Source organism: Nematostella vectensis, chromosome 4 (genome assembly GCF_932526225.1).
Source record: "Nematostella vectensis chromosome 4, jaNemVect1.1, whole genome shotgun sequence".
NCBI lineage: Eukaryota > Metazoa > Cnidaria > Anthozoa > Actiniaria > Edwardsiidae > Nematostella > Nematostella vectensis.
Genome location: NC_064037.1, coordinates 10,984,486 through 11,002,514, shown reverse-complemented (window position 1 = coordinate 11,002,514; position 18,029 = coordinate 10,984,486). Strand labels below are relative to the sequence as shown.

General features: G+C 37.4%; 2 protein-coding genes across 2 annotated transcripts; one reads left to right on the top strand and one right to left on the bottom strand.

The window, feature by feature from the left end:
- Positions 1–87: 87 nt before the first annotated feature.
- Positions 88–14,512, top strand: LOC5516538 (transmembrane 9 superfamily member 4). Its single transcript, XM_032386474.2, has 23 exons — positions 88–198; positions 323–451; positions 570–669; positions 1,114–1,157; positions 1,585–1,694; positions 2,093–2,147; positions 4,335–4,382; positions 4,460–4,515; positions 4,894–4,935; positions 5,045–5,130; positions 5,544–5,584; positions 6,103–6,214; positions 7,597–7,667; positions 8,008–8,140; positions 8,370–8,451; positions 8,678–8,753; positions 8,891–8,974; positions 10,277–10,372; positions 10,845–10,924; positions 11,118–11,181; positions 11,568–11,687; positions 12,328–12,417; positions 13,294–14,512. The coding sequence occupies exons 1-23, from the start codon at positions 136–138 to the stop codon at positions 13,441–13,443; spliced, it is 1,932 nt and encodes a 643-aa protein (XP_032242365.1). The 5' UTR covers positions 88–135; the 3' UTR covers positions 13,444–14,512.
- Positions 14,513–15,835: 1,323 nt separating this feature from the next.
- On the bottom strand, positions 15,836–17,929 carry LOC5516537 (vicilin-like seed storage protein At2g18540). Its single transcript, XM_001636536.3, has 4 exons — positions 17,768–17,929; positions 17,272–17,600; positions 16,693–16,997; positions 15,836–16,376 (listed from the first exon to the last, which is right to left on the bottom strand). The coding sequence occupies exons 2-4, from the start codon at positions 17,576–17,578 to the stop codon at positions 16,251–16,253; spliced, it is 738 nt and encodes a 245-aa protein (XP_001636586.1). The 5' UTR covers positions 17,579–17,600; positions 17,768–17,929; the 3' UTR covers positions 15,836–16,250.
- Positions 17,930–18,029: the final 100 nt, after the last annotated feature.

The window sequence follows — 18,029 nt, the reverse complement described above, 5'->3', positions numbered from 1 at the left end:
AAAAGTCTTGCCATTTTATTGCTTTTACTTAAATCAGCTGTTTTAGATAACAAAAGCGAGATTTCATTACTACTGAGAAGATCTTAGGTAAAATGCGTTATGCCGTGTAGAGACTGGTAACGATGTCAACGTGGCATGCGCGCGCAACTAATCACAGCTCCGAGAAAAATGGCGGACGTGGAGTCATTCTCAAAGATGGTGTGTTGCTATGATCATCGCGTTCTAGTTTTATGGCCCATGACACTATGAATTCGATATATAGTAGCTTGACCTAATGATTACTCTATCTCATTGTTTCTTTTTTTTTGTAATTATGCTGTAGAGATGGCGTAGCAGTCGAAGCTGTTTATGTTTGATTTTTGTTCTCGCTCAATGCCGATCGGGGTACGGCTTCTATCTTCCTGGTATCGCCCCTATTGATTACACTCAAGGACAGAAGCTAGACGTTAAAGTAAGTACAGATTAACCTCGAACCACCTCTTTTATTAAAAAGTATTGGTGATCATCAATGTGTAAAAAAACAATTGTTTTATCTCTCATTGTTGTTCTATCTCTCATTGACTATCCAGGCGGTTAAGATGACCAGCGTAAAAACTCAACTTCCATATGAATACTACACCATGCCCTTTTGTCAACCGAAAAATCTTGAGTACAAGCCTGAAAATTTAGGTAAGAGAAATTTAGAAATAGCGTGACGTCGGGATTGTGCCTGTAAGTTAATGAATGAATGAATGAATGCAGTGTCGGGCCATCTCAGCACCGGCTAAAACTGTCTTTGAATCAAATGCCATTAAACAATGACAAAACTTTTTTAGACGACACTAATGTCAAGTAGAATTCTCACAAAATTCAGATTTAATATAGCTTTGCTTACTTTAAAAAAAAAGATTACAACCTAATAATCAAAATGTATCCGATATTCATAAAAGCATTTTATAGAAGCTAGTGCAAGTAGAATGTTACACATAATTATGATTAACAGAATTTTTTATTGAAAGCCACATTAATGGCTCCTGAAATATGAAGAGACTGCAATAAGAATAACAAATGGCTCACAGGATACTAAAATTTCAGTAAAATGTGTTTAAATGATCATGCAAACTTTTAAAACAGGTGAGGTGCTGCGGGGTGATAGGATTGTGAACACACCTTATGAAGTAAGTAGCAAAGATATACTTCATGTTTTAAGTTAAAGATGCTGTTAAAAAAGCCATGCTCATTTTGAGGATACAGATCTGGCATAGAATATAAATTGAAGTCTTGTTGCTTGTTCCGGCATAAAAGTTGACTTCAGGCACAGTTTTACTTTTTGTCAAATATACAGCAGTAAATTTACCCTCATAATTTGATTTAAAAGGTCCCTTTTCTTTGTAAAACTCCTTCAGTAAGTAAGATTTAAAACACCCCCTTCTCTATCAAGTCCTCTCACTTTACCTTGAAAGAAGGACATAATGTGAAAATAACCCCCCTCCCTTTCTATAAAGCTTCCTCTTCTAACAGCTTTCTAATCCCTTTCCCAATTTATTATGAAATAAGCCCTGGATGGTATAACAGTTTAATTAGAGCAATTGTTATTTTACGCAGGTCGAAATGAATGTGAACAAGAAGTGTGTTGTCTTGTGCCCTATGAAAATCAGTGCAGACATGTCGAAGGTGGTGGCTGATCGAATCTTCAAGGAGTACTATATTCACATGTGAGTGACCTTTCTTAACTAACCATCACACGTCACCACTCTGTGTGATACTCTGTATAACTGTGTATAACATTTTTACACTTAGACATTTTGCATTGTGTTTAAAAGGCCTTAACATTTAGTGATTAATAAAATGCTATCACAGGGCCATAGCAATGTTTAAAAAAATTATAAGAAAATGAACAGAAGGGGTGTGGCTGTGCCCCCCCCCCCTTCAATGTATTCTTGATGTTTCTGTATTGTGCCCCCTCCCCCAATAATTCTAGGCCTGCTACAGCTTTGTGATAACTAAGAAATTGGTTAACTCTGAATAAAGTGAACATATATACCACAGTGACTACAGAGTTAACTAGGTTGTATTTATACTTTATTTAAATCCCATTCTTTGCTTCTTGTAGGGTGCTTGATAACCTCCCTGTTGCTACAAAATTTCACATGATTGAGACAGGACAGGTAAATGTAAAACATATTGCTTGTATAGTGTAGCACCAGTCCTAAAATAGCCTGCGAAGTGGCATTTGTTTCATGAACTTTTTTTTGTTAGTTGCATTACGTTTTTTTTGTTGCGTTACGTTTTTTTTTTTGTGCCCACAAAAGCCTGCATCGATAGTCCCAACTCGGTCCAAATGCCTTCCGTGTTCTCAATGTCAAATTGATTGAAGCTGCTGTCGGAGCTGGTTGAAGCTGCTGACATCATGTCAAAATGGTGTGAAATTTACACATTGGCGGGCGGGACTGCCTTTTTGGCGCTATTTTTGTAGCTGAAATAGCGAAGAAATATTTTGCAGAAAAGCTCTTGTTGACCTTGTAAAGTAAGTTTCAAAACAAAAATTGGATCGTTTGCAAATAAAAATGAGAAAATCGAATATTCCACGGCAATACCACTTTTTTCAAAGACTACTATTAAAAGCGTTTATGGACTTGTCTTGGCGACATTTGCCAGGGCGTAGGAATTTCACTCGAACAAAGAGTCCGGTTGTCACAGCGAAATTGTAATCCTTGTGCAAGGGAAGATAAAGAATTTTGGCGAAGTACTTAACTCTATTTAACTTTGTAAGCTCAGCAAGTTCTGCAAATACAATACCTACTGGCAAAAGTGACCACTGTGTGTGAGAACTCCAGTCACGCATAGAGTAGGGCCCGGGAATTCTCCCCTGACAAGAACGAAGAAACTCCAACTTTTGGCAAGACAAGAGGAAAGGTTCTATTTTAGAGCAATCATGTCGTGTTACAGAGAAGCAAACTGGCCGCAAACTCACATCTTTGACTTTGTGATTGTCTTCATGTGAACATGCCCGAAATAGACCAGAGACACTAAACTCTGACTAGACAGCTATGAGTTTTTGATTGATTGTGCAAACAGGAGGGAGCCGAGCCAATCAGGATCCTTGATTTTTTAGCTTGCCAGCCAACTAAATTTTCAAATTTCGTCTGGGCTCGATTGCCGGCAGTTGATATACAAGTATAGAGACCCCTCAATCCTAGTACCAGACTTCGTGCGACCTAAATTCCACGGTTCTAGTTTTGCACTACATAAAACAAACAAACCGCAGCTATGCAGGCTAGACGTATTTAACCACAAAGTTGCTGAAAATTGCATTGTCACTTCTGATGTGATTTTTCTTTTACATTTCCTCAAATACTTGTTTACACATCTCTGATACGAAATTTCCCTCATGCAAGGCTGACTGAAACAGTAAAGTACTGTTTGAAACAATAAAGATAATGTATCTATACCTATATCTATCTTTGCATGCCATATCACTAGTCCATATCACGCAGGACAATTTTAAATTTTACTGCACGGGACTGTCCTAATGAAAGATAAAATCGTCCTGTGCCCTTGGTCTGATAGATCTCCCAGATCTGGTACTCGCGGGGGTGTCCAAAGCCGGGTCAGACTTTTTTACGTATTGACATTATCTAAAAACCTGCCGTGCTAGATTCCTAGTATATTTTTGAAAGTCATATCTTTCAGTTGTAGTTTTTATTGATCCTATAGGTCAAGCTTTAATGAACTACTACAATGAATTAAACATTGTTGAATTTGTCATTTGTGGGATAGCGTTCGCGGCTCAACAGCAGTAAATGTAGCATAAATATATTATTGGCGATGCTAGGAAACAGCTTTTCTTGCATTTTGATAACTCATTTCAATGATAATAAATATAAAAGTTTCCTACTTTTAAGGGTTTTAAACTTTTTTTATCCCCCCACCCCACCCCCCCCCCCCTTCAACCACATTGAAACTTTTATGACACCCCCCTTGATGTAATGAACACTCCCTTCAGGGCAGATCCAGGATTTCAAAATAAGGGGTGGATAATGGCCGGATAGACGGCTTACAACTAATCAAGTGGTGTTTGGTAGGTCACTACTCATAGATCTTACAATACTTCACGCTGAATTGGATTTGTCGCGTCAGCAACGTCAAGCAGGCGAAGGAATTTTGAGAGTACCTCCCGTCCCTCAGACATTTGTTTTCTTCAAACAAAGTGACTTTTCATTTTTTTTTACTCAAAAAGGGGGGTGGATATCCACCCGATCCACCCCCTGTACCAGCCCCTGCCCTTATAAACACTCAACTCTCTGTTTTCCAAGGTTTTAGTTTGCCATTTCTAATTTTTTCTTTACTTCTAGGCCCAGTATGAGCATGGCTACAAGCTTGGATATATGATTGGGGACAAGGTGCTGTATTGCAGTTGAAATCTTTTGGCTTTGTCATAACACATAAAGGTGACAAAATAGCTATCTTTTGTCTACAGAAAGTATTGCTCAACAATCATCTCAAATTGACCTTGAAGTACCACACCTATGACAAGTAAGCAAAGCATGCAAGCTTAATAAAACTAGGACATACACACTTATTTCAATAAAGGTTGTCAGTGCAAATGGCCATTGAAAAATGGCAGTTCTACGACCGAAAGTAACCATGCGTCTCGAGGAATATGGATAAATCAAAACAATTATCCATTTAAAGGTTACCAATGCTTGGCTCTGACATTGTTGGACTTTATTTAACACCTTAAATTTTACGAATGATTAGTACCCATAAACCATTTGCACTGACAACCTTTTGTGAAATAGCTGTATATGTGTAATATGCAGTTGAATATTATGTCTGATGCCTGTAACAGATTGTGTCTAATATATGCGAAAATATTGTATTATTAATATAATAAGACATATTTTCTTTCAGCATCACATATAGAGTTGTTGGTTTTGAAGTGCAACCTAAAAGGTAACACCTATTGGTGCTCACTTTTTTTCTCAGTTTGTATTTTGTGAAGCTTAAAAAGTTCCCACTTTGGTCAGAATAAATAACTGCTTCAATGTATTTCTATCTCAAGCTATGCCAAAGATGCCATCAAGGTCGAGGGATCATCATGTTCACTGCTAAATGATCACCCAGCTGGGCTGGAGATTAACCCAAACAGTAAGCATCATTTGATGTTTTATTCAGTTTTCTGCTGAAGATCTCAACCTGGTCGGATTTTAGAAAACTAAAGAAGAGATAGCTTTATTGATAGGGGGTGTCAAATTTTGGACTGTTGGTGCAAGATTGTTTACCGGAGGACCATTTCTGCCTTGCCAAATCGCAATAACCTAGTAACTTACAAGGAGGAAAAACTACCGAACCCATACATACATATTGTTTGGCAGTGCCTTCAACCTCACTCTAACTGTTTTAAACACTGTGTAGAAGTCTTTATTGTATAGTAACCTGTATTGATTCATGTGTAAAATCTTACTTCATAGCATTGTTTTTGTACTTATCCTAAAATGCTTGTGTCTAATGCTTTGGGTGGCTTTGTCTATATTTATAATTTCCACTTGTTTTTCATTCAGATGAAAATGAAATATATTACACCTATGAAGTCCATTGGGAGGTAAGTGGATTTTTCGTTTCCTTCTCTGTTCTGTTTTTTTTGTTCTCATGCTTGCCTGTGGTGATATTATGTGTGCACCTACCACAGGTTTAATATGTCTATAGTGCTCATTTTCCATATCGGTCCATGTAGATTGTATCTTACAGTACCATGTTTATGTTGTTATTTTGGTTCTCATGTTCTCATGTCAGTCTAGTGATATTATGTAAACATCTATCATGTCTGTATTGTAACTTTGGTTCTCACGTTCACGGTACTTGGTCTAATTCCAGTCTTCTAGTGATATCATGTGGGCATCTATCATGTCTGTATTGTAACTTTGGTTCTCACGTTCATGGTACTTGGTCTAATTCCAGTCTAGTGATATTGTGTGGGCATCTATCATGTCTGTATTGTAACTTTGGTTCTCACGTTCATGGTACTTGGTCTAATTCCAGTCTAGTGATATCATGTGGGCATCTATCATGTCTGTATTGTAACTTTGGTTCTCACGTTCACGGTACTTGGTCTAATTCCAGTCTAGTGATATTGTGTGGGCCTCAAGGTGGGACACATATCTGGCAATGAGTGATGTCCAGATTCACTGGTTTGCGATTGTCAACTCTGTCGTCATTGTTCTCTTCTTATCAGGTGAGTCTGTCTGTCTTATATGTAATCAGATTTTTCCTCCAATCAGACCATTACTTTGTGCTGCACTACAGGTAATTGTAAGAATAGCTTGAATATCAATAAAGAATCTAAATTATCTGTTAACAATACCGTAGACCCAAATGGCTTTATTTCGGGTGAATATTTTTTATTATGCCATTTGATGGCAATAGGTACACTCTAGATGTTAGCAAAAAAAAAAAACACCAAAATCTTAAATACACTGCCAAATATTCAAGAAAAACCGAATTCGAACGAGTGTTGCGTTATTCTCGAAGGCGTCTATAATCCCATAATACTGTTTACTTAGCTCGAAGTCTCGCGATCAACAGCCTTTTCCCTCTAATTAGCATACAAGCGCATCAGTAGCATCATCAACGTTTTATCCGAGATTTATCCGTATTTATCTCAACTTTATAAGCGTTTACTCTAAATTTTGCATAGTTGTAACTGTGCCAAGATTAAGTAAGAATCCTTGGCTTCCTTCGAAGAAGGCTAAAGAAGGAAGAAAGCCCAAAACATAGAGTAGTCTCCGTTCTTGGTCTTTTTAAGTTTTCCGCGCTCTTCTTTTCTACGGTGCAAGCTCCCTTCGGTCTAGGCATCTTCCTTTACTTGCAAGACTAGCGCTATGACATTTGAGTTCCAAGAGTTTTCCTGCTGTGTGTAGAGTGTGCAATGTTATTGGTTGCCATACGCAGCTCTATTCGCTCTTCGTCTGTCACTACTGTCACGGTGCCTCTAATGTTTTGTCAACTTCAATCCCCGATATCTCGCAATCAAATTTCACCCCATCTTACTCTTAATATGTGAATTAAAGGTACACTTCTAACTGCCGATTCCGGCGCAACTTGGCAAGCGTCTAGTATAGATATTGTTCTGTCATAATCAATAGCTTTTTTTGCTACGGATTTAATTAGCGCGTTGTAGCCAAAGAAGCAAAATTATCCCACGCCTAACTTTGACCCTTGATTATAATTCAACTTGGCTGTGTGACGTCAAATGTAGACATGGTTTGTCAGTTCAGTACATGACGAAAGATATAAAGCAGATCCCGGGATGGTTACGCGCTTTTGGTGTGTATAAACAATTCGCATGTTTAAAAGTGGTCGATTTCGCACTTCGGACCAGGCAAAAGCACCCAAAATTAAGCGCGTATAAAAAATAATTATCTTAGGAGGAAAGTACAATCATTAAGCTTTAAATTGAGATGTAGTTTGTTGGCATTTGCTTTAATCCGACGCGAGCGTGAGCGATTTTGCTGGGACGATCGGGGTAACTACCGCTTGGGTCTAGGGTATCCTTAAAAATGGTATCTGTTGCACAGTGTTTGACTTAATTGTGTTGTTTGTTGTTGGTGTTTCCAGGGATTCTCGCCATGATCATGATTAGAACATTAAGAAGAGATATTGCTCGCTACAATAAGGAAGATGACATGGTAATGAATGAATACCACCAAATAATAGTCATTCAACTCTTTGGTATTTCGTAATTATATTAAAAACCCTCAAATATCAATAGGTGCCCTCTAAGCTTGGGGTCTGACAATTTATTATTATTATTATTATTTATTTATTTTGGCTGTTTTTAGTTTTTCTCATAGCATAATATGCATAGGAAATTGTTAGTAGAAAGAAAATGAGTTTTTTTTAGATAATATCCATTAACACAAAGATTGTGTTGTTATGGCAACTGGAAGAACATGGTATCTACCTGCCATGAGAGATTATATTGTTTTGGTGATACTAGACAAACATTATAACTTGTGTGTCAAACAGGAGGACACCCTTGAAGAGACAGGATGGAAGCTAGTTCATGGAGATGTGTTCCGCCCACCGCAGAAGGCGTGGCTTCTCACCGCATTTATAGGCACTGGGGTGCAGATCTTCTCCATGGTCGTCATTATACTAGGTAAATTAGAACATATAAAGAAAGAATTAGATGATACAAATACTAGGTGCATTAGAACATACAATACAAGAATTAGATGATACAAATAAAAGCAGTTGAAAATATTGACAAGATATTGCAGGATATTGAAAATTGTTGTAAATGCACTCCTCTGAACAAGATAACTTTTTTTTTTTTTGTACATATTTGCAATGCTACATTGACTTGGTCTTTTTTCTCTTATCTTCAGTGTTTGCCATGCTTGGCATGTTATCCCCAGCCAGTAGAGGTAGCATGGTACAAGCAATTATTCTCCTCTATGTCTTCATGGGGTAAGCAGCACCGGAACTAAGGCTAGTAAGAGCTGTGCCTAAATATTTATAACAATTAGAAAAAGGTTGGATGCCTTCGTGAGGTTAGCCTCAGTAAATCTAGGGTTTTGGTCAGCCTAAATATCTGTAACAAAAAAGCTTAGCATATACTCAGTTAATTAACAATTTCTGTGTCTTTTTCTATCTTGCCTTCGACATTATCTGACTGCCATGTCTTCTCTTCTAGGATGTTTGCAGGGTATTTTGCCGCACGGCTTTATAAAACCCTAAAAGGCCAGAACTGGAAAAAGTCTGCCTTTTTGGTAAGGATTGTGATTGTACATATATTTCCATAATACAATTTTTTTTATAACTGTACAGTAACATAAATAGGCCTTGGCTGAGCATTAGCAGTATTGTTTCTTGTCATCACAAGGTTTCCTTCCCTTTTTTCTTTCAGACTGCGACACTATATCCAGGATTTGTGTCTGCCATCTGCTTCTTTCTCAACTTTTTCATCTGGGGAAAGCACTCATCAGGGGCCGTAAGTTTTTTCCTAATCATAATATATAATCATAAGGCCCTGTGCACGATGTTGGTGCCCAGTTTCAAACGATGCCAAAATTACTCGTTTTTCTTAAAAAAAATATTGATCACAATAAAATTATATTTTCATGATTGGCATACCAATAAAGATACCGCCATAGCATCCATACGTAGCAGTAAACCCAAATATATTTTTTAAACTACTATGAAAAAAGTTATCTAAAGTCACGAAAATGGAAAATCGTGCGTAACATTTTCCATATCTAAATTCAATTCACATAGATATTAGAATGATCCTGTTTCCGTTTCAAAAAAAGGAAACATAGAATCGGGTGCACATGTGCTATAGATTGTTCTACAATAATTCATTTTCTGCTTTATTATCAACTACCACATGAAAATATATAAAATCTGGCATGAGAACAATGTCCAAATTGTACTCCCGCTAGAGGTACGCAAAAAATAAAATTGCTTTAGATGTGTGTATTTTCTAGTTAAAACGGCTGCCTTTTTGTCAACATGGTGCACATAAAATATAATTTAACTTGCTATTAATTTTACCTTTAAAACTCCTTTAGTTTTTTCAGGCGAAATACAAATCCAGCGTGAGAACAAATGTCCAATGCTCTCTTTAATTTTACACTAGTTCGAGGCATTTTTCGAGGCGTTTTTCGAGGTGATTTTCGAGGCGTTTTGCAAGGCGATTTCCAGGAAATTAAACATTAACCGGAAAGCAATGTCGTGGGGCTATCAGCGTAGGGTAAAGACGAGGGTAAAGACGCTTAGAAGTGAGAAGTGGGCATGGTTAGTGACCAAACGAAAAACCCGCTCAGATGCTATACCTGTAGAAACCTGAGAGAAAGCCTCGCAAAACACCTCGAAAATCGCCTCACAAAACGCCTAGAAAATCGCCTCACAAAACGCCTTGAAAATAGCATCGCGAAAAGCTGTGTTACTCGACTGGGCACCAACTCTGTGCACAGGGCCATAATCAATGTTTGTTTTCTAGTCATTTGCATGTCTTACAAATAGATAGCACTAAATATACAGACAATTTGTCTTCTAGTCATTCACACCCCTTAAAAATCACTAATGCTAGATGTAATGCAAGCTTTGTGTCTTTTTTGTATTTATTAGCATGCTTTAAAAATGGTGAATCCTAGTTCAATCTAGTTATGTCTTTTATTCATTGGTCGGAATGCCTAACTCTAGTTGTGATACTTTTATCCATTTGTTTTTTCTTTTCATTTGCATCTCTTGTAAAAATGCTAATACCATTTTTTTGTCTTTTTTTTACTAGGTACCCTTCACAACTATGCTAGCACTGTTGTGCTTGTGGGTTGGAATATCTCTTCCACTTATCTTTCTTGGATACTACTTTGGGTACAGAAAATATGTAAGTATTGAAACAATGATGGTGAGAATAAATAGAGGCTTCTGTTGGGCATGGTTTACTCACTGTTTGTCCATTAGGGAAGAGAATAAAAAATAACATACAGTACATGATTCTCTTTGTTTATAGAGCTCTTATGTATCAAACAAATCATATACCAATGTGTGGCCCTTGGCAACCAAAAATATGTCTTTTCTTATTCAAGAATTAGCAGATCATATACATTTTCACCATATATCTCTACTTGTGCAACCCCCCTCTCCATTAGTAAATCCTGGCAACATTCGTGATGGTGTTTAAACCCATGGAATGACCAGGGAAACAAGGCTAGATGAGCAATTGGTGGTATTTGACATTAATATCCAATGTTGTAAATTCCATAAAGAACTTATAACATATTTTTCAATTATCATTGAAAATAGTTTTTGAATATTTTTGTTAACCATTTTTTTTTTGTATTATGCTTTTCCACCAGCCTTATGAACACCCCGTGAGAACTAATCAGATTCCTCGTCAAGTCCCAGAGCAGATGTGGTACATGAACCTTATTCCAAGGTGACAACCATATCTGTACTGCTACCATCATTATCACCATTTTCTCTAGATGAAATTTGAAATATTAAAATCGTTCCCACAAATGTTTCTTTTATATCACAGGTACTTTGTGTGTATTTTGAAAAATAAACAATACTTTTGATAGTTTACTATTTCTCCAAGAGCCTTACATATATTTCATTTCTATTTCCAGTAACCTCATGGCTGGCATTTTGCCATTTGGAGCTGTCTTTATTGAGCTTTTCTTTATACTATCTGTAAGTATGAGCATCTTAGAATATAGCCTGTAGGTCCTAATTTTTCCAAACATTACCCTCTGGTGGTCTCGTCAGCAACAGTGGGAGGGAGGAGGCTTTATCCCAAACCCTTTAGTTTCTAAAATTTACATCCATTTAATGTTAAACAGGACATGTTTTTTTGCGGGTATTGCCCTAATCCCAGTTTTTTGGGTTGCTGCCAACTAGCACCATTACTCACCCATCTTAAATGCATCGCCTTCCTGGTACGTCTCTGTCAAGAGTACCAACAATATTATTTGTTTTTTAGAACTTTGTGAAGTTAGGGCTTGTTTTGCGAGCCATTGTGCTCTATTATGATATAAGACTGTAGCTTCTAACAACTCTGCCATGATTTCCTTTGCCAGGCAATTTGGGAAAACCAGTTTTATTACCTGTTTGGTTTCCTATTCCTTGTATTTGTCATCCTTGCTGTGTGCGTCTCTCAAATCTCCATGGTGATGGTCTACTTCCAGTTGTGCTCTGAGGTAAAGAAAATGAAAGTTCAAAACTTTGCAGTAACACATAAACAAATGCTGGAAAGGGTGATGATGATGATGATTATTTTTTTTTTAAATTGGGGTGGTTATCGGTCAGAGAAGGGGTATGATTATGAGTGATGGCTACAGTAAAATGGTGTTAGAATGATGACAATTGTGATTATTGTTTACACTACATTTGTTCTGCAAAACTCAAACTCAAACTCCAGTGCTGCTGGATCTAAGTGATGACAAACATTCTTGTGTTGAATTGGTTTTGTACAGACTCCATAATTGGGACCTTACGCAAAGGGGGTGGCATCAAGAACTGTGTGTGCACTCAAGAATTGCTCAAAAACGCAGTTCTGGTCTGCAACAGCAAATCTAGAATGGCATTTTCCCTTTGCATGTTCTACATGTCAACAGTCGTTTTGGAATATGCGGGAGCGCACTAGCTGTTCTTGATGCCCCGCTGTTGTCCTTGCGGAGGTTTCTCTAATGACTCCTCGGAGTGTGACTGCAAAAAGCTGGATCTCTAAGCATGGATTTGACTTGACATTTATTGCAGATTATGCACGAATAAGTTTTTTTTTCTGAGTATGACTAGGTTTTCTATGCCTTGTGATGATAGTGTCTTGGTAATTTGCAGGATTATCACTGGTGGTGGAGGTCCTTTTTCATGTCCAGTTCTTGTGCCATTTACGTCTTTTTCTATGCCATATTTTACTTTGTTACAAAGGTGAGTAGCCTATGCTATCAATAACAGTCTGTCAATCATCAACATTATTCATCATCGCCATCATCATTGTCATTGTCATCATCAACATCATCATCAACGTTATCATTGTCAACAAAATACACAAAATCCCCTTAGACTTGACATCTTTTGCTAAATAATCATATGCATTTGAGGCTAAAGAGTTAATCCCCCACACAAAATGCAATAGAAGCAATTCTTTTTGAAAAAACAAACACATGCATTTGTTAAATGATAATGGTGCTGCTTTCTTGTATAACACTCAAATTGGAAGAAACTGAAAAAAAGGAAATTTAGGAATTTCGCGATTTTGAGAGAGCGATATTTCGTGACACCTTTTATTGACGAATTCGCTATTTTCGTAAAAAGCTGGTCACTTTATTTTCGCGATTTTGTGACTTGGAGACAATAAAATCAAGCAAAACAAGTGAAATCAAATTGTGCTTTAGTTACAAAACTGTAACATGAATATGTGGGGCTGAATTTAGTTCCACAAAAATCTATAAATACAGTTCAGAATTGTCCTTCTCAACCACATACTGTACTATATGTACATTAGCAGACTAAATGGACAAGGTGTTTCTATAAAGCTTATTATACGGTTAAAATTTCGCCGAAAGCTTTTGTTTATTCACTTAACTTTCGGCCATCCCAGTTTTTGCGACACATTATTTTCGCTAATTTTTCGAAATCGTTAAACTCTCGAAATTAAAGTGAGGCGAAAATAAAGTGTAATAAGGTGGTTAGCCCAGCCTTTTGTGAAATGTGAAAAAATGATTATATTGATGAGTAATACTCATAATACTCACATACAGGAATTCCCCACAAATGTTATTTTGACTATTCTTCTTCTTTCAGCTTAATATTGTTGGTTTCATCCCTGCGCTCATGTACTTTGGATATACGATAATCATGGTGTTCACATTTTGGCTCCTCACTGGCACAATTGGCTTCTACACAACTTATTTATTTGTAAGGCACATCTACGCTGCTGTGAAGATAGACTAAAATGCTCAATGTAGAGTTAGAGGATGGATTTTAAATGAAGTTCCCTCGAAGCAAGGAGTACACTGGATGCAGGGGCAGAGTCTAGGGAAAGGTGACTTAAGGGTTCAAAATTTGGTCAGAGCAAAGAAAGGAGTGCGTTTTGAATATGAGAAGTGCCAATTTTATGATAAATTGTCAGTTATGGACAGCTATCAATCATTAACCAGCCAGCCAACTGTGATCAGGTAGAAGTGTTAATAGTACGAGGAGGGAGATTTCTCCACACATCATCACACCCAGTGACACAAAAGAATTTAAAAAATCATCCATCATTTCAAACCACATTGTTCCAGTGTACAAAGTTCCATTGCTACTTGTTTTGTGTAAAGCATGTTATTCTGTTGTTGTCTCGTTTATCCTAGATTTAGACTATTCTAAAAGACTATCTGTTTCTCATAACTTAGCCTTAGGGGTTACTCAGTTTCAAGAAGCCATGGTCAAGTCCTAAGAAGAACATAAAAAAGTATGAAATGTTCCAAACACGACTGCTGGTATCCTTTGTCTTAATAACCCTATTATAATGATACAACATGAAATAATATCATATATTTGAGCACCAGACTTGAGAAGAAAGGCTTGGCTAAACATGTTTCTCAAACATAATAAAAAAAAACCTGTGCAAGCATTTCTTATGAGGTTGCCTTAACAATTCTTTTCTTAATTTCATAAAATGATGGGATTACATTGTAAATTATACAAGAGAGAAGAAATTGGATCCATGAAAATTTCAAGTTCTGATTGGATAAAAGTTTAAAACACAAATTTCCTTTGTGGTTGCCTAAACTGCAAAAGTATGTCCAACATGAATGTTTTATTATAATGTAAAATCTCATTTTACCATTGGGGGACGTTGTGAAAGCCATTAGAGATGCTGTGTTTTGTATGGCTGAACACAGAAACGTGTGTATATAAAGCAATAACAAAAATGTTTGTATGTTTAGCCGAGCCTTGACAAGCTATTATTACAACATAATTTGCAACACAACTGTTTGCTAGGTAAAGCAAGGGAATAAAACTACATATTTTGAAATGTGCTTTAGTGTGTTACATTTGAAAAACTAGCCAAATGAATGATTGTTTTGAAAGTCCTTCCCAACTGATTATTTTTGTGTTATGGTTACAAACACAAAGTGTTTTGCCTCTAATGAACAGTACAATTACCATCACCCTGTTACCCACCCATACCTGTCAACCTCCGAAAATCTCAAGACTTGAGAATTTTTTGAGGGAGGGGTTGGTTTAACCTAACAGGCGTTTGCCTTATTGAAAGCTCTCATGAACAAATCCACTTATAGGTCTCACAAGGGTGTTAGATAAATTGCGCTACGCAAGGGAATTATTGTTTCAAACATTTTAATAGAAAATAAGCAAAATGACAATTTTCTATAGAATAATTTGTTGGAAGTGATAAAAAACGCTAAAAAGCGGAAGATTTGGTGCTCAAAGTGGGAGAAGAGGTCCAAAATCTTGAGACTTCCGCCTAATGTGAGAGAGTTGACAGGTATGCCCACCCTTGCATGCCAGGGCCCACCTCTCTTGTACTCCTCCTATCCCCTGTTGCCTACTTGCACTGTACTTTGACACTGGTCAGCTTTTGGACATTGCTAGTTTCACATAGCCTCGTCCCCAGGCTACTCCCTTGCTGTCAGCCCCATGATGCTTTGCATGCAGACTCACACTTTCCGATATGGCAGACACTCTTTTTATGCTGACAGAAAACGCCAGTGACATAACCATACAGAGCCTGGCCAGCCTAGGGACAAGGCTAAGATTCCCATAGAGATTCCCATAGCTTTAGACCAGGATTTTGAACAGGGGGGATTTATTTACCCATTTACCTGTAATGGATCATTTTCTCTTAGGTAGGTTGCCCTAGCTCAAAGTGGTACTTAATTTTCCTTCACGAGAGCAGACCTTCCAGTCGGGGGGATGTCCATAGGTATAGAAATATGGTATAACAATTCAACTTTAATGGTCATTGTGGGGGTACCCTGTGTGACGCTATCCATCCAGTAAATCATGCCCCTTAGCCTAGGGCATGTTTGGTGCTTCCCTTCATGCTTCCATTGGTATTGAATTGAACCACCCCTGGCTGGATTAAACACTAAGAATACCCAGATTTATGTTGAAATCTCCTAAATTTAAAAATATAGTTGATTTGTGCAAAATATAACTAAGCTAAAACCCAATGCTATTGTATGGGAGCCAAGACATGGCCTTCGTAGAAACAAAAGCTAGACCTCTTTTACATACCTTACACACCCAATTTATTAGGGGAGAGTGGGAAATGTATTACCCAACTTTGGTGCCTATATGTATTGGCAACCAAGAATGTAAATAGCTATTTGTCTAATTTTATTGTTCTGCAAAATTTTATTAAAACTTTTTTGTATAAATACACCAATGTATTTCACTCTCATTATTTTGTTATGATTTTCACACCGGCAGTGACCTGAACCAATACAAATAGCAGTGTCAACTCTATCTTATTCCCAACCCTGAGTTCATGATATATTGAACACAAAGATCCCTTTCTTATATAAATCTTAGCAAAGTTTATTTACAACATCTTTTTTTAAAAAGATGAGAATATGTACTGGGTATGTAAAAAAAAGCTAAAGCAGTTTATGTCTCGCAAGTAGCAAAAACTCTTCAAAAAGGATCCATTTCATTGAGTTTAAAGAAAATACTTTCAAGTCATTTAAATGACTGTCATCAATATGTACACAATTTCAAAAATAAATTATTCTATTCTGTTGATTATTTTGTTAACTTTCCATTTCTTGACTGTTGTCAATTTGTCGCCTTGCAAATTCATCCATAGCTTGGGCCTCTTTTAGTTGTCTTTCCTTTCTTGATGAGATAGCTTTCTCCATAATCTCTTGTTGTTGTTCCTAAAAATACAAAGAATTCTTCATTAGGAAAATGTTCTCAATGACGCAGTAAAACCTCCTCCTGGGTCAAATAGGAGATTCCATTTGCTAGTAGGACCACCTGCTATGTAAGCTTAACTCAATTTAAATCAAACACCCACGTACAATAACGCTTTGTGGTTACAGTATCCGAGAGATAAACAAAATATTCAAAACAATTTCATTGTCATTTTAGTGGTGTTTTTACTTTTATATTTCTTGGGGACAAAAAATGTTATTTAAATTAAGTATAAGTAAGCTTAAGTATAGGTAAGCTTAAGTTATAGAATAAGCTTACCTTTCTTCTCTCCTCTGCTAGCTTCATCTTGTTCTCAATTTCCTCCTTTGTCCTTCTCTTGGTTTTCTTTCCTCTCCTCTCCAACTTTTTCAGATGTTGTGGTCTTCTTTTCACGTTGCCGGTCTCCGGGCAAAGGATCACGTCGAAGGCTAAACCTCCTCTACTCTGTGGCCGCTCTATAACTCCACCCAAGGGTGAAAGACAGTTGACACGGTTGCGGACGTCCTCTTGTTGTTGCGCAAATGAAACTTTTCTTTCTTTGGGACTCTGTCTTCTTGGGATTTTGGTTCCTTCAAGAGTTAATTCTGAAACAAGCGTGTATAATGTCAGTATTTATTTCTCCAAAGTTTGACCACGAGGGCATTCAAAGTTGTTAGAGTGCTGTTGTCTTAGGGGATTAAAATCTAGCGCCCTTGTTTACTGGTGTTTTTTGAGCTCTCGGTGAATATTCTATGTATCAAGTTATTGAGATAACGGCAAATGGTGCAGTGAATGGATAAACACGTAAAGAAATGCTGGGATCTAACATAATAAGATCAGATTTAGATAGAATTAAGTTAAGTACTTAATTTAACTCACCAGGCGTAACGGGCCTATCGGTCGCTTTCACTGCTTCGATCTTTTTCGGGTCGGAGTTCTCAGTGATGATATTTTCATCTTCCAGTTCACCTAAGCCACTGTCTTCAGTTCTCGTGGATTTAGCTGAAGTTTCCCTGTCGGATCTTGTGGTGTCTGAGGTCGAGGAAGGCAAGCTTGCCTGGCTCCCACGCAAGCTGTCTTTATCTTTCTCTGAATGTATCCCGTTATCACATTTATTCACGTTGGACTTAACTTTGTCGGGCATTGGGACAACTATGTCCGTAGCTTTCGATGATCCACAACCCATGTTTAAGCTTTAAGTACTGCAACTGAAAATGAAATAAGATATATAATGTTAGAGTTTTGGGGTTCCCTGTTTTCGCCACGAATTTGTCTTCCTGTGCAATTTTTTTTTTCTTTCCTCTCTAAATAAACCTCATATTCTTTTCTCAAAGCATTGTATTTTGGTGTGTTTGTTTCCCCCTTCAATCTTTACCTTTGGAATGTGAAAGCCGGCAGCAAAGAAGAGGACCAAAGCGAGATCTCACTTGCGATGAAACTCGAGTGGCTGTGTGCGTGGAAGCGACGACGATTTTATTTCTCGAGCGCGCTTGTTGCTACGTGCTCGTAATCAAAGACAACATCACTATAGAAACGTTTACTTCCGATTACCCGTTGTTAGCGAGAAACCAGATACGCGTCACGCGACGCACTGTCACGCAAACAGGTAATAAATCACTCACTGGAGAATGAGTACT

Bases quoted from the DNA above. Each gene is read 5' to 3' on its own strand.
- LOC5516538 (XM_032386474.2), top strand. From the start codon at position 136: ATGCGCGCGCAACTAATCACAGCTCCGAGAAAAATGGCGGACGTGGAG. The intron at 670-1,113 runs GTAAGAGAAATT...CTTTTAAAACAG, and splicing joins GTACAAGCCTGAAAATTTAG to GTGAGGTGCTGCGGGGTGAT. The intron at 4,936-5,044 runs GTAACACCTATT...TTCTATCTCAAG, and splicing joins TTTGAAGTGCAACCTAAAAG to CTATGCCAAAGATGCCATCA.
- LOC5516537 (XM_001636536.3), bottom strand. From the start codon at position 17,578: ATGGGTTGTGGATCATCGAAAGCTACGGACATAGTTGTCCCAATGCCC. The intron at 16,998-17,271 runs GTGAGTTAAATT...CGCTTGTTTCAG, and splicing joins CGATAGGCCCGTTACGCCTG to AATTAACTCTTGAAGGAACC. The intron at 16,377-16,692 runs GTAAGCTTATTC...TTGTATTTTTAG, and splicing joins TAGCAGAGGAGAGAAGAAAG to GAACAACAACAAGAGATTAT.